This window comes from Miniopterus schreibersii (genome assembly GCF_964146895.1).
Source record: "Miniopterus schreibersii genome assembly, chromosome: 1".
NCBI classification, from domain to species: domain Eukaryota; kingdom Metazoa; phylum Chordata; class Mammalia; order Chiroptera; family Miniopteridae; genus Miniopterus; species Miniopterus schreibersii.
The window spans coordinates 122,344,987-122,358,954 of NC_138101.1; the positions used below are offsets into that span (position 1 = coordinate 122,344,987).

Sequence of the window (13,968 nt, forward strand, 5' to 3'; positions counted from 1 at the left end):
GAGATGCAAGAAAATACAGACAGGCAATTCAGTGCACAAAGAAAAGAAATAAATGAACAAAACGAGTACTTTACCAAAGAGATAGAAATTTTAAAAAAGAGCCAATCAGAAATACTGGAAATGAGGCATGCAATTAAGGAGATTAGGAATGAGCTACTGAGCACAGAAAACAGAGCAAACCAGATGGAGAAAAGAATTAGTGATACTGAAGATAGGAATCTAGAAATGACGCAGAGGGAAGAAGAGAGAGACATGAGCATAAAGAAAAATAAGAGTTCTATGGAACTACCTGACTCCATCAGAAAAAGCAAGATTAGAATAATAGGCATTCTAGAAGAGAAGGACAAGGGAACAGAGAGCCTATTCAAACAAATAGTGGATGAGAACTTCTGAAACCTATGGAAAGAACTAGATCTTTGAACCCAAGAAACAAACAGAACACCTAGTTACCTCAATCCAAAGAGGCCCTCTCCAAGGCACATTGCATTAAAACTGTCAAAAAATTAATGACAAAGACAAAACTCTCAAAGCAGTCAAGGAAAAGAAATAAGTGACATACAAAGGAAAACCCATCAAAATTTCATTCGACTTCTCAGCAGAAACTCTACAAGCCAGAAGAAAGTGGAACCAAATATTCAAATGTCTGAAAGAGAAAAATTACCAGCCATGAATAATGTATGCAGCAAAATTATCCTTCACATATGAGGGAGAAAAAGAGATGTTCTCAGACATACAGAAGCTGAGAGATTTTATCACCAGAAAATCTCCATAGTAGGAAATACTCAAGGGAGTTATTCTACCTGAAACAAAGAATATAAGGTCACAACACTACGAGTAAGATCACCAAAAAACATAACACTTTTTTTTTTTTTAAATATATCTTTATTGATTTCAGAGAGAGGAAAGGAGAGGGAGAGAGAAAGATAGAAACATCAATGATGAGGGAGTCATTGATTGAGCCCGCAACCTGGGCATATGCCCTAACCGAGAATCGAACCCCGATCACCTGGATCCTAGGTTGATGCTCAACTGCAGAGCCACGCCCAGCAGGGCTCACTTCTTAATATATATGCACCCAACCAAGGAGCACCAAAGTATATCAAGCAACTACTTACAGAACTAAAGGGAGAAACAGGTCAAAACACAATCACAGTTGAGGACCTTAATACTCCATTGACAGCTCTAGACAGATCAACCAAATTATTACTGTTACAACATAAACAGGGATAATTTGTGACAACAAAAACATAAAAGGGGAGCGGGAAAAGGTCTGAATTGTCAAAGGAGGATGAGTATCAGATGCACTAGAAAGAAAGAAAAAACTATTGTATATATGCAACTTTATTTTTTATAAACCTAATGATAACCACACACCCAAATCCCCAAACCAGGACACATAGCTTAAAAAAAGACATTGAGGAAAGGAGTATGAAATACCACCAAACAAAAACAACAGACAGAAGTACAAAGGAAAAGAACCAATGGAGGCACAGAGCTATCAGAAAACAAGAGATAAAATGGCTAGAGGAAATCCTCATACATTAATAATTACTCTAAATGTAAATGGTCTGAATTCGCCAATAAAGAGGCACAGAGTAGCAGAGTGGATCAAAAAACAAAACCCAACCATATGCTGCCTACAAGAGACATATCTAAACTGCAAAGACAATGGTAGATTCAAAGTAAAAGGGTGGAAAATGATTCTACAAGCAAATAACATCCACCGAAAAGCAGGTGTAGCCATACTTATATCTGACAAAGTAAATTTAAAGATAACAAGAGACAAAGATGGACACTTTATAATGATAAAGGGGACACCACATCAAGAAAACACAACACTTCTTAATACATATATACCCAACCAAGGAGGATTGAAATATAAAAAGCAACTAGTCACAGAACTAAAGGGAGAAACAGGTCAAGACACAGTCATAGTTGGGGAACTTAATACTCCATTGACAGCTCTAGACAGATCACCCAAACAGAAAATCAATACAGAAATATCAGCCTTAAAAGAAATGCTAGACCAAATGGACATAACTGACATTTACAGAGCCTTCTATCCCAGAACATCAGAATATACAGTTTTCTTCAGTGCACATGGAACATTCTCAAGGATAGGCCATATGTTGGTTCACAGAACTAGCATCAACAAATTCAAGAAGACTGAAATTATACCAAGCATATTTTTTGACCACAATGCCTTGAAATTAGAAATCAATTGCAAGAAGGAAGTAAAGAAACCCACAAACACATGGAGATTAAACAACATACTACTAAGAAATGACTGGGTCAAAGAAGAAATAAAAGATGAGATCAAAAGATACATAGAGGCAAATGAGAATGACAATACAACATATCAAAACTTCTGGGAAGCAATGAAAGCAGTAATAAGAGGAAAGTTTATATCATTACAGGCCTATCTCAAGAAACAAGAGAAATCTCAAGGAAACAACCTAACAGCACATTTTAAAGAACTAGAAAAAGAACAAAAGCAACCCAAAGTCAGCAGAAGAAAGTAAATCATAAAAATTAGAGCAGAATTGAATGAAATAGGGAACAAAAAGACTACACAAAAAATTAATAAAACAAAGAGGTTGTTCTTTGTAAAGATTAATAAACCTGACAAACCCCTGGTTAGACTCATTAAGGAAAAAAGGGAAAGGACCCATATAAACAAAATCAGAAATGAGAGAGAAGTCACCACAGACATCACAAATATACAAAGGATCATACTAGAATACTATGAAAGACTATATGCTACCAAATTCAATAACCTAGAAGAAATGGGTAAGTTCCTAGAAATATATAACCTTCCTTGACTAAATCATGAAGAATTGGAAAATCAAAATATACCGATCAGCAGTGAGGAAATTGAAACAACCATCAAAAACCTTCCAAAAAATAAAAGTCCAGGACCAGATGGCTTCACCAGTGAATTCTACCAAATGGTCAAAGAAGATTTAAAACCTATCCTTCTCAAACTCTTTCAAAAAACTGAAGAAGAGGCAATACTTCCTAACATATTTTATGAGGCCAATATAACTCTGACACCAAAACCTGGCAAGGACAACACAAATAAAGAAAAGTACAGACCAATATCTCTGATGAATACAGATGCAAAAGTCCTAAACAAAACAGTAGAAAGTACAACACAGCAATACATCAAAAAATAGCACATCATGATCAACTGGGGTTCATTCCAGGGCACAAGGATGGTTCAACATACATAAATCAATCATGGTAATACAACACATTAACAAAAGAAAGGATAAAAATCATATGATCTTATCACTAGATGCCGAAAAAGCATTTGATAAGATACAACATCCATTTATGATGAAAACATTCAATAAAATACGAAGAGAAGGAAAGTATCTTAACATAATAAACACCATATATGATAAACCCTCAGCTAATGTCATACTTAATGGTGAAAAACTGAAAGTTTTTCTTCTAAGATCAGGAACAAGACAAGGATGTTCACTCTCACCACTCTTTTTCAACATAGTTTTGGAAGTCCTAGCCAGAGCAATAAGGCAAGAGAAAGAAATAAAAGCATCCAAATAGGGAAGAAAAAAGTAAAACTGTCACTTTTTGCAGACGACATGATTCTGTAAATAGAAAACCCTAAAGACTCCACCAAAAAACTATTAGAAACAATAAGCAAATGCAGTAAAGTTGCAGGATAAAAAAATCAATGTACAAAAATCCATTGCCTTTCTGTATACTAACAAAACTTCAGAAAAAGAAATGAAGAAAACAATTTCTTTTGCAATTGCAACCAAAAGAATAAAATACATAGGAATAAATTTAACAAAGAACGTGAAAGACATATATTGAAAATTACAAAGCATTATTAAAAGAGATTGAAAGGACAGCAAAATGGAAAAATATCCCGTGTCCACGGGCTGGAAAAATCAATGTAGTTAAAATGGCCATATTATCCAAAACAATATACAGATTTAATGCAATCTCCATAAAAATACCAATATCATTTTTTAAAGAAATAAAATGAGAAATCATCAGATTTGTATGGAACCACAAAAGACCTCAAATAGCCAAAGCAATCCTGAGAAAAAAGAACAAAGCTAGAGGTATCACGTTCCATGACTTCAAATTATACTACAGAGCTACGATTATCAAAACAGCATGGTATTGGCACAGAAACAGACACTCAGATCAGTGGAACAGAATAGAGAGCCCAGATATAAAACCACATGTAAATGGGTAGACAATTTTCGACAAAGGAGCCAGAAACACACAATGGAGTAAAGAAGTCTCTTCAATAAATGTTGCTGGGAAAACTGGAAAGCCACATGTGAAAGAATGAAGCTGGATTAGTTTGTCCTCATATAAAAAATTAACTCAAAATGGATCTAAGGCTTAAAATGTGAGACCTGAAACAGTATGTTACAAGGAAGAAAACATAGGTACCAATCTTACAGATCTTGGTCTTAGAGAACATTTTATGAACTTCATCCCAAAGGCAAGGGAAGTAAAGGTAAAAATGAATGAATGGGACTGTATCAAACTAAAAAGCTTCTGCACAGCAAAAGGAACTGACAACAAAACAGAGGCGGCCAATCAGATGGGAGATAATATTTGCAAACAGTAGCTCCAAAAAGGTTTCATTTCCAAAAAATATAAAGAATTCATACAACTCAATACCAACCAACCAAACAAACAACCCAATCAAAAAGACGGCAGCCTGGCCCAGCAACTGAGCATTGACCTATGAGTCAGGAGATCGCAGTTCGATTCCCAGTCAGGGCACATACCCAATGGGGGGCGTGCAGGAGGCAGCTGATCAATGACTCTCTCTCATCATTGATGTTTCTGTCTCTCTCCCTCTCCCTTCCTCTCTGAAATCAATAAAAATATATTTAAAAAAAAAAGTCGGCAGAGGACCTAAACAGACAACTCTCCCAAGAAGATATATGAACAGCCAATAGATATATGAAAAGACGTTCAACCTCACTAGCAACTAGGGGAATGCAAATCAAAACTACAATGAGATCCCACCTCACACCTGTTAGAGTGGCTATTGCCAACAAGACAAGCAATAACAAGTGTTGGAGAGGTTGTGGAGAAAAGGGAGCCCTCATTCACTGCTGGTGGGAATGTAGACTGGTCCAACTGCTATGGAAAGCAGTCTGATGATTCCTCAAAAAATTAAGAATAGAGCTACCATACCACCCAGCAACCCCTCTCCTAGGTATATACCCAAAAAACATGAAAACATGTATTTGCAAAGATATACGCACCCCTATGTTCATTGTAGCATTAATCATGGTGGCCAAGACATGGAGACAACCAAAGTGTCCTGTGATAGAGGACTGGCTAAAGAAGATGTGGTGCATGTACGCAATGGAATACTACACAGCCATAAGAAAGGATGAAACACTGCCATTTGCAACAACATGGACAAACCTTGAGAATATTATGCTAAGTGAAATAAGTCAGAAAAAGTTAAGAACCATATGATTTCACTCATATGTGGGATATAAAACTGAAATTCATGAACACAAACAGCAGTGTGGTGGTTGCCAGAGGGAAGGGGGTAGGGAGTGAGGGGTCCTAATATATAGTGACAGGGAAGATATGACTTCGGGTGTTGGGCACACTGAGCAATATACAGATCTTGTAACATAGAAACCCACACCGGAAACCTGTATGTTCATATTAACCACTGTCACCCCAATAAATTTAATTTATAAAATCACTTCTGGTTGAGAAGACCAGAAAAAGATTAATAGTTGGTATTTAAATTGTGTTCTGAAGGCTCAATAAGAATCTGATAGACAGAGATGAAGTAATTCCAGAAGAATATGTGACATAAGGGAAAGCACTGAAGTGGGAAACTTCGGGGGGTGTCTAGGAAACAGTGAATGATTCGTTTTGGAAGTACAAATAATAGTCAATTCACTATAACAAACATTTGTTGAGTACCTACTATGTGTGAGGCAGTATGAATGAAATTGGAAGGTAAAAAGATAATTGGTGAAACATTAAATCAGAAAGAATGTCAAGGGTTCATGACTGCTAGGTTGAAGAGTTTGGAATTTATTACATAGGTGAGGTGGTATTATTAATTCTGTTGATGGTTGAGTGAGAGGATGAAAATATTATGTTTCAGAAATCTTAAGAGGAGTAAGGAATGGACAAGTAGAAGGAGTAGCAAAAAAATCCTGGGCATGAAATTATACAAGTCTGGTCCAAGGTAGGAACTTTGAAAAATAACGTGGAAAAATAACAGACATTGCAAGAAAAAAATCTAGCAAAATTTGATTACTGAATAAATTTGTGAAAAAGAACAAATCCAAGATTACCTATGTATAAGGCACTTGTAGAACACTAATAATGGTGCTTTCAAGTGCCAAGACTAAGGGAGACATTTTACTTTTTTACCTAACAAAACACAAAATTAAATTTTCTCAAACTGATAGAAATAATGTTAATAGGTGGCAAACTCCAGGAACTAAACTTGGCAAGGCCATTCTAACTCTGGGCCTTTTACAAGTCACAATTATTAAATGGCAAGATATTTCATAAAATGATCTTAAGAGAAGGCCGAGTCATTTTACAGAACAGAGAGTTGAGAGTTAATGATGAATTTTGGTCTTATTCTTGTCACTTACTATTAGAATAAGGCACAGAAAATAGTGAAATCAAATAATGCAAAAAATGTCTTCTGGATACAAGGTCATACAAGATAGAAAACACTTCAGTAGAAATAGCCTCTTTACTAATTTGTTTCCTTATATCTTACTAAAGTAAAAATTTTAAAGTAATTTTATCAAACATACTATTAACATATTTCCTTTGTACAGTCCTTTACAGTTTTCAAAAACATACACATATCTCCTTGATTTTCATAATAAGCAGGTCAGATATGATCTCTATTAGAGGTAAAGAAACTGACATTCAGAAGTTAAGTAACTTATTAAATGTCACATTCTATAGCATTGAGCGGAGGAAGGAAAAAATCTCTAATAATTATACTTCAAATCACTGGACTGATAAAAAATGAAAACGTTAAGGCTTTGTTTTTGAAATTTCATTTTAATTTTCTTTTTGTTGTGCATTTCAGAGCCACTAATACATACATATGGTGACCTGAACAGTAAAGGTGAAGCAAGCTATACATTATATATATATATATATTTAAATATATCTTTATTGATTTCAGAGAGGAAAGGAGAGGGAGAGAGAGAGATAGAAACATCAATGATAAGAGAGTCATTGATCGAGCCCGCAACCCGGGTATGTGCCCTGACCGGGAATCGAACCCCGATCGCCTGGATCCTAGGTCGACGCTCAACCGCTGAGCCACGCCCGGCCGGGCAAGCTATACATTATAAAGGCCTTGAAAATAGGTACATTTTAATGGTATAAGAAGACAGTTCTTGATTCTAAACATCACCAAAAAAAATTAATCTATCTCTTATGAAAAGGTGACAAAATTCCACAAAATGTTAGAGTTCGAAAAAGCCCACATGTCAAAGTTAAAGAAACTGAAACCTAGTTTGGAGCTCACCTACATTTTCTTTGTTCTTTTTAATACTGGTTTAGCAGTACGGGACTCTAACACAGCTCCACAGACAGTTCACTCTTATGGAAAATGGAGATGTGACAAGATGGTTATGTCGTGGGGTAGCCCAATTAGCACAAGTGATTAGCACACAGAACTACTGAGGCCAGGAGCCAGTGTTCAACTGCTCTTGATGAAGGATTTGCAGTAAGAACACTGTAGCTCCACGGCTGGGGTTTGCGTGCCATCTTACCCGCATGTAGTTCTTACTGAGAGAACATCTGGTTCAATAAGAAACGGTTGCCACCATAACCACCCCCAACCAGGTACTAGGGACAGTAATATTTCTGTTTGCTAAGAATTGCATACAGACAGGCAAAGATTGTACATAGAAAGTCAAAGAACCATACTAAATAGAATTTATAAAAAGGATGTAGAGAAAAATTAAGAATTTCTCTCTCTCCAGTATATTTTACATGGCCTCTATCTTTATGGCTTCCAAGATTTTGAAATGTACATTACAACCCCAGTAAGTAGCGTTCATGTTTAGTCTAGTTTTCACTATATCAAACCCGTAAGTATTTTATTTACTTATTTAAAAAATACTAGCACACCACAGGAAACTTACTATCATAAAATAGATCATTCCATTCAGTATTTGTGGTCAAAAATGAAAAATCTGCCATATTCTGAAAGACATTACAAATTCCCCCATGTAATTATACATAATAAAAAATTTAAATATAAACTGCTGTTATTACAAGTAAGTATATTAAATCCTAGTCTATTGGCACCAAACAACAGAGTCTAATTCTTATATACACATTTGAATTTACACTCTTTAAGCAAAAGAAAATATAAGGAAGCACTATAAAATCAGCCAACACTGAAACTGAGGCAGTCTCTTGATTAGAAAAGAGTCTGTTATTATTATGCCTCCTGAACCTAGGAATGCAGCACTACAGGTTTACAACAACAGGAAAAAGTCATTACCAAGTACTAATCTAACAAATCTAACCCTTACCAGTTTAAGAAGCTTCCCTGTTGGAACTGTTTAGATTTACAGTAACAAAGCAGTAGCAAATGAATTCAGCGTTCGGCTCAGCAACAAGGAAGTACTAGTACTTTCTTAGCACTTTTGTAATAAAGGAAATTTATTTTAAATCTTATATTGTTATTCCTCTCCTGCTATCCCTTCTGCTTAATGTGAAAGAGCTTTCCGTTATAATGGTAAGTTTAGTATCCTTACCTGTTCACCTCATTCCACCAAAGGAAACAAAGGCCAACATTTCCTTTTCTTTGTATCTCAAATTATACAACTCAAAGGAAACGAACAGAAAAGAGAAACTCTGAAAGATGTGGTTCCTATTCCTTATTTCCATACAGGGAGATGCAATGCTCAAGCAGCACTAGCTCTTAGTATAATCCAGCAAAAGAAAATAATTTTTTTCAGGAAAAAGGTCAACATCAGCAATTGGTAGAATTAAAGGCAAGGTAAAATGAAAGTCACCAGCAGATTTTAATCTGCCCCTAAAACTAAACATCCTCCTCTGCTTTGGCTGTTGCATAGTTGAGAGCCAGGCTTATTCCTTTAGTTAATTAATTAATTTTAGAGAGAGAAAAAGGAGATCGATTTGTTGTTCCACTAATTTATGCATTCATTGGTTGACTCTTGCCCTGACTGGGGATCCAACCCCCACCCTGGCATATGGGGACAATGGTCTGAACTACTGAGCTACTTGGCCAAGGTGGGGACTTATCCTTGAGGCTAACTCTCTTGCTGTTTCATTGTACACATGCAAGCTGTATACTGATTGGCTCCAGGCTCCAGCGCCATATGTATAGGTAAGTATAAAATTTGAAATACGCAAAGTGTATTTTTTCTTAAACTTTGCTAAATAAAATCCATTATGAATTCTTTACACACACACACACGAAAATTACAGAATTAGTCTTGGTTTTCTTTATATAAAAATGGAACTTTTGTAACAGGAAACGGGGAAAAAAACTAACATCTCTATGAGACGGTTGTGTTTCATGTATTGATTCATAGCCACTATGGGTGTGTAAGAAATAATGTGTACTTTCAATTAAGTCAACTTGAACCTGAATGTAAACTTCCAGGAAATTTAAGCTTTGTTGTTTCTGGTAATTGTCTCTTTCTTCCTAGAGTTTTATATCCCAGGGACCTTATACCTATTCCATTTAAAATAAATTTCTGTACATCCTCAGGGAACATTCTCTGTACCTTTAAAAAACTGTGGTAAAAAAATAACATAAAACTTAACATTTTAACCATTTTTAAGTGTACAATTCAGTGGCATGAAGTACACTGACAATGTTGAATAACTATCACCACTATCCATTTTCAGAACTTTTTCAACATCACAAACAGAAACTCTACCCACTAAACAATAACTCTGCAGTCTCTTTCCCCAGCAACTGGCAACCATCATTCCTCCCTTCCCCTAGTCCCTGGTAATCTCTATTTTGCTTTCTGTCTCTATGAATTTGCCTATTCTACATACCTCATAGAAGTGGAATTATATAATATTTGTCTTTTCTTTCTGGTTTATTTCAATTAACTTGTTTTTAAGAGTCATCCATGTTGTAACAGGTATCAGAATTTCATTAATTTTTATGGCTGAATAATATCCCATTGTAGGTATAGAACACATTTTGTTTATTTGTGTATCTGCTGATGGACACTTGGGTTGTTTCCTCCTTTTGGACAATGTGAAAAATGCTGTTATGAACATTGTTATACAAGCATCTGTCTGAGTCCTCGCTTTCAGTTATTTTGGGTATATCCCTAGGGGTGGAATTGCTGGATCGTATGGGAATTCTATGTGTAACTTTCTGAGGAACCACCAAATTGTTTTCATAGCAGATGCATCGTTTTACATTCCCATCAGCAATGCACAAAAGTTCTCTGTACCTTTTTGTTTTGATAAAAACATGGGTCTCTCTGAGGCTACAACTTTCCTATTTTTCTTGAGGCGATACCACACATTTTTTCATGCATCACACACTGTACAGTTTTATTCCTTTGCTACAACTAGTTATATGTCACTCTTCATTTCAACATGCAGCTTTTATCCATCTATTGTTAGGTCACTTTCTACTATGGCACTTACGGTCAGTACCCCAACCTGTGCCAATATTTTCAGGGACAATATACAAATGGGCATTTAATAGTTTAGTGTCATAAATCTGACTTCAGAGCTAGTGACCCTCACCTTCTCTCCATTTCAACCAACCACTTCTCAGGCAATGCCTTCAGCATTGTCACTGCTCAGATCCGGTGCTTCACCTCTGAGATCTTAAATAGCAACGTTCCACTCTCCAACTATGACTTCAATCCTTTCAGCTCTTAAATTTTCTTATTCCCTCCCGATTTATTCTATAATCTCCTCAAGATTTATGATTCCTTGATTTTTCCCTTTTCTCTCAGTACATGTCCCTTCCATTTCAGTTCCTGCCCTAATTAGCTTAGACTATCCCTCATCATTTCAACAACTCTTCTGCTAATGTACCCTCAACCACTGTCCTCTCCATAATTTTAGTCCTGAAAATTCACAGTTCTCACTCATGTTGATCCTTTGCCTTCTGTGCTGCTATATAAGGACAGCTGGATGTGTTAAGTTACACAACCATACAAACTAGAACTCATACCTATTTAGGGCATTCGTTCCCAGATTAATCTTCGAGATTGCCTGACTTTGCTCTTCTTATCTTTATTTGGCTCTTTCCTCCCGTTGCCTTCAGTAGCTCATCTATTATTCCTTTCAAAGCCTCCTGACTTCTCACTTCAGAAGCCCACAGTGGCCCTTGCTTCACAGAAAAAAAACTACTCACTGAGAACTGAACTTTACTTATACTCACAGCTATTTGCCTCTTCTTCGCTCCTGTCCCTGAGCACAAGGTGATCGTCTTTCTGTTCAAGGCAAACTCTCCTTCAGATTCTAAATTCTACCTCATCCCACTTCTTTAGAAATCTTAGTTCATGAAAATTCTCTCTAGTGGCTCCTTCTAATTAGTCATAAGTGTGCTCAAGGACCTGCCATTTTTCAAAAACCAAAACCAAAATCCTTAACCTACCTTCTTTCGTCTCAACTATCTTTCTCATTCATGTTTCTTCAAAAAAAAAAAATTATTGATTTTTACAGAGAGGAAAAAGGGAGAGGGGGAGAGAGAAACATTGATGTGAGAGCGGAACCTCCATCAGTGGCCTCCAGCCTGCCTCCTATTGGGGACTTAGCCTGCAAACCAGGCACGTGCTCCCACCGGGAATCAAACTGGTGATCTTTTGGTGCAGAGGACGCCGCGCAACTGAGCCACACTGGCCAGGGCTCTTATTCACGTTTCTTTAAGGACTACCCAATTGCCAAACTGCTATGCTTCTTTACCTTTAATCGTGCTTCATCCACAGAAAACTGGCTTCCATATTCCCTGCTTTATTAAAACCACTGTGGTGGAGGTCATTAATGACCACCTAATTTCAAATAAAAAGGATACTTTTTGTCCTTACCTTAACCATTCAGCAATATTTGACTTTTTTTTTAATGTCCTTCCTTGGCTTCAGTAATATTATATTACTGAATATAATATATCTTTTTTCAAAAAGCAATGCAAGATTGTCACATGCCTCTTGGAATTCTTGGACACTGTCACTTTATCGACACAGCACCTGCTGTCCTCTCTCACAAGGATGGCAGGAGAAGGTTCCATAAAAATTCTCCTTTCTATGGGGTGAAGCCACTGTGTACCACACTGTAGCACCTAAAGTCTGGGCACAAATCACACAGTACTCACGTCCTAATAAAGGGTTTAATACATGCTCTACCAAGAAGAGACCCCTAACTTAATGCAGCTAACTAAAATGTGCGTGTAAAGCAGTGGCCCTCAAACTTGGCCCCGCCTGGGAATTTCTAGGGAGCTTTAAAACACACTGGTAGTGGAGTGGGGGTCACAGGTTATCCTGTGCGATGGCATTCCTTTAGAAACTTCTCATATTATATTGTAATAGGTGAAAGGCTGTTATTGCTGATATTCATGTACTATTTTGAAAATACATGTTATCATTTTAGAGGTAGCATTTAGGTCAGTCAGTAGTTCAATGGCTGACCAGGCTCTATTCAGACAACTGGTTACGAGTTATATAAATTTTACAAGTCTGTTGGGAGTCTAAACTTAAACCTTACCAAATGGAGGGAGGAAAGGAGGTAAAATAATAAAAATTTTATGCCAGAATCATTTTTAAATTTCCAAAAATGTTTTAAGTGCATGATGTGTAATTTCATTGATTTATTTCCTTCTCACCACTGTAAAATCGGGTATCAGCATCTCCCAAACCAATACTCACTTATGCCCAGGCTAAAAAGAATTTTACCTGTAATAAACTCGAAGTGTCTGGATTTCTTCTTCCAGTTTTTTGTACTGTTGAACTGCAGTTTCTCTGGCTTGTTGCATAGCTAACAACTTTGCCTGCAAGAAATCAAATATTTTAAGAAATTTAATATTAGTTTGATATACAGTTAAAATATAGTACTACAGTATGAATAGGAGACTTAAATTGCTGTTAGTTTTAAACCTGTCAGTATTTTTAGGAGTGTTTAATAATTTCCCACAAAATAATCCAATTATATCAATAACAGAAATACTGCAGACTTGAACCTATTAAATATACCAGCTTTACTCATTCCTGAACTTCACCCTTATTCATCTGTATCATCAGATATATGCCCTTCTGCAATGTTTAACTTTATACACAGAATTCAGAATGTGGAACAGGGGGCCAAAGCAATATCTAGAGCAGAGATAAGCACACTGGGTGTTTCAGATACAAATTTACTGTGGCTCCACTGCCTGATCACACTAGATTTTCTTTTAACTTTATTAATAGTAAAACTCAGAAAATTCTAAATATGTTGTTAAGCTATCTTTGATATTTAACATGAAAACACACACACACACACACGACTGATTCCCACAGATATAAGTTAACCTTCTCAGTTCCTTTTCTGCAGGAAAGTCTCTAAAGGGAGGATGGGCGCAATCTTGAGTGTTAAAGATATTTTACTCAGGAAACGCTATTGTTCCGAGCTGCCTACAACATTCTAATTCTAAAGGGTCTGCAATCAGTTTTTCAACAGAGTTCAAACTAGTAATTTTAAAAGAAATGCCATCTTCCAACCATCGTTCCCACTTGATTTCAGGCATAGCCAAAATGTTCTCAACATAACTTTTAAAATATGGCACAGGAAAATCAGGTTTCAGTTTTGTTTACTTGGAGTTTAATGTGCATAAAAATGTTGTCCTTCACTTTAAATGGTGTTTGAGAGATAACACAGAGCAAATTGTTATCACACATATCACAAACTACACTAATGGCAATAAAGGCAGAAACTCACTAATTTTGCTGAACTCATATG

The 13,968-nt window shown here is 36.3% G+C and overlaps 1 protein-coding gene across 4 annotated transcripts in view; it reads right to left on the bottom strand.

Annotated features, from left to right (window-relative positions):
* MIPOL1 (mirror-image polydactyly 1) overlaps positions 1 to 13,968 on the bottom strand; it is a 270,347-nt gene that overhangs the window by 89,532 nt on the left and 166,847 nt on the right. For all 4 annotated transcript variants that reach the window (XM_081155068.1, XM_081155067.1, XM_081155069.1 and 1 more), the window contains one exon: positions 12,927 to 13,021. In XM_081155068.1, the coding sequence (XP_081011194.1) occupies positions 12,927 to 13,021 (95 nt within the window). The remainder of the gene's footprint in view (positions 1 to 12,926; positions 13,022 to 13,968) is intronic.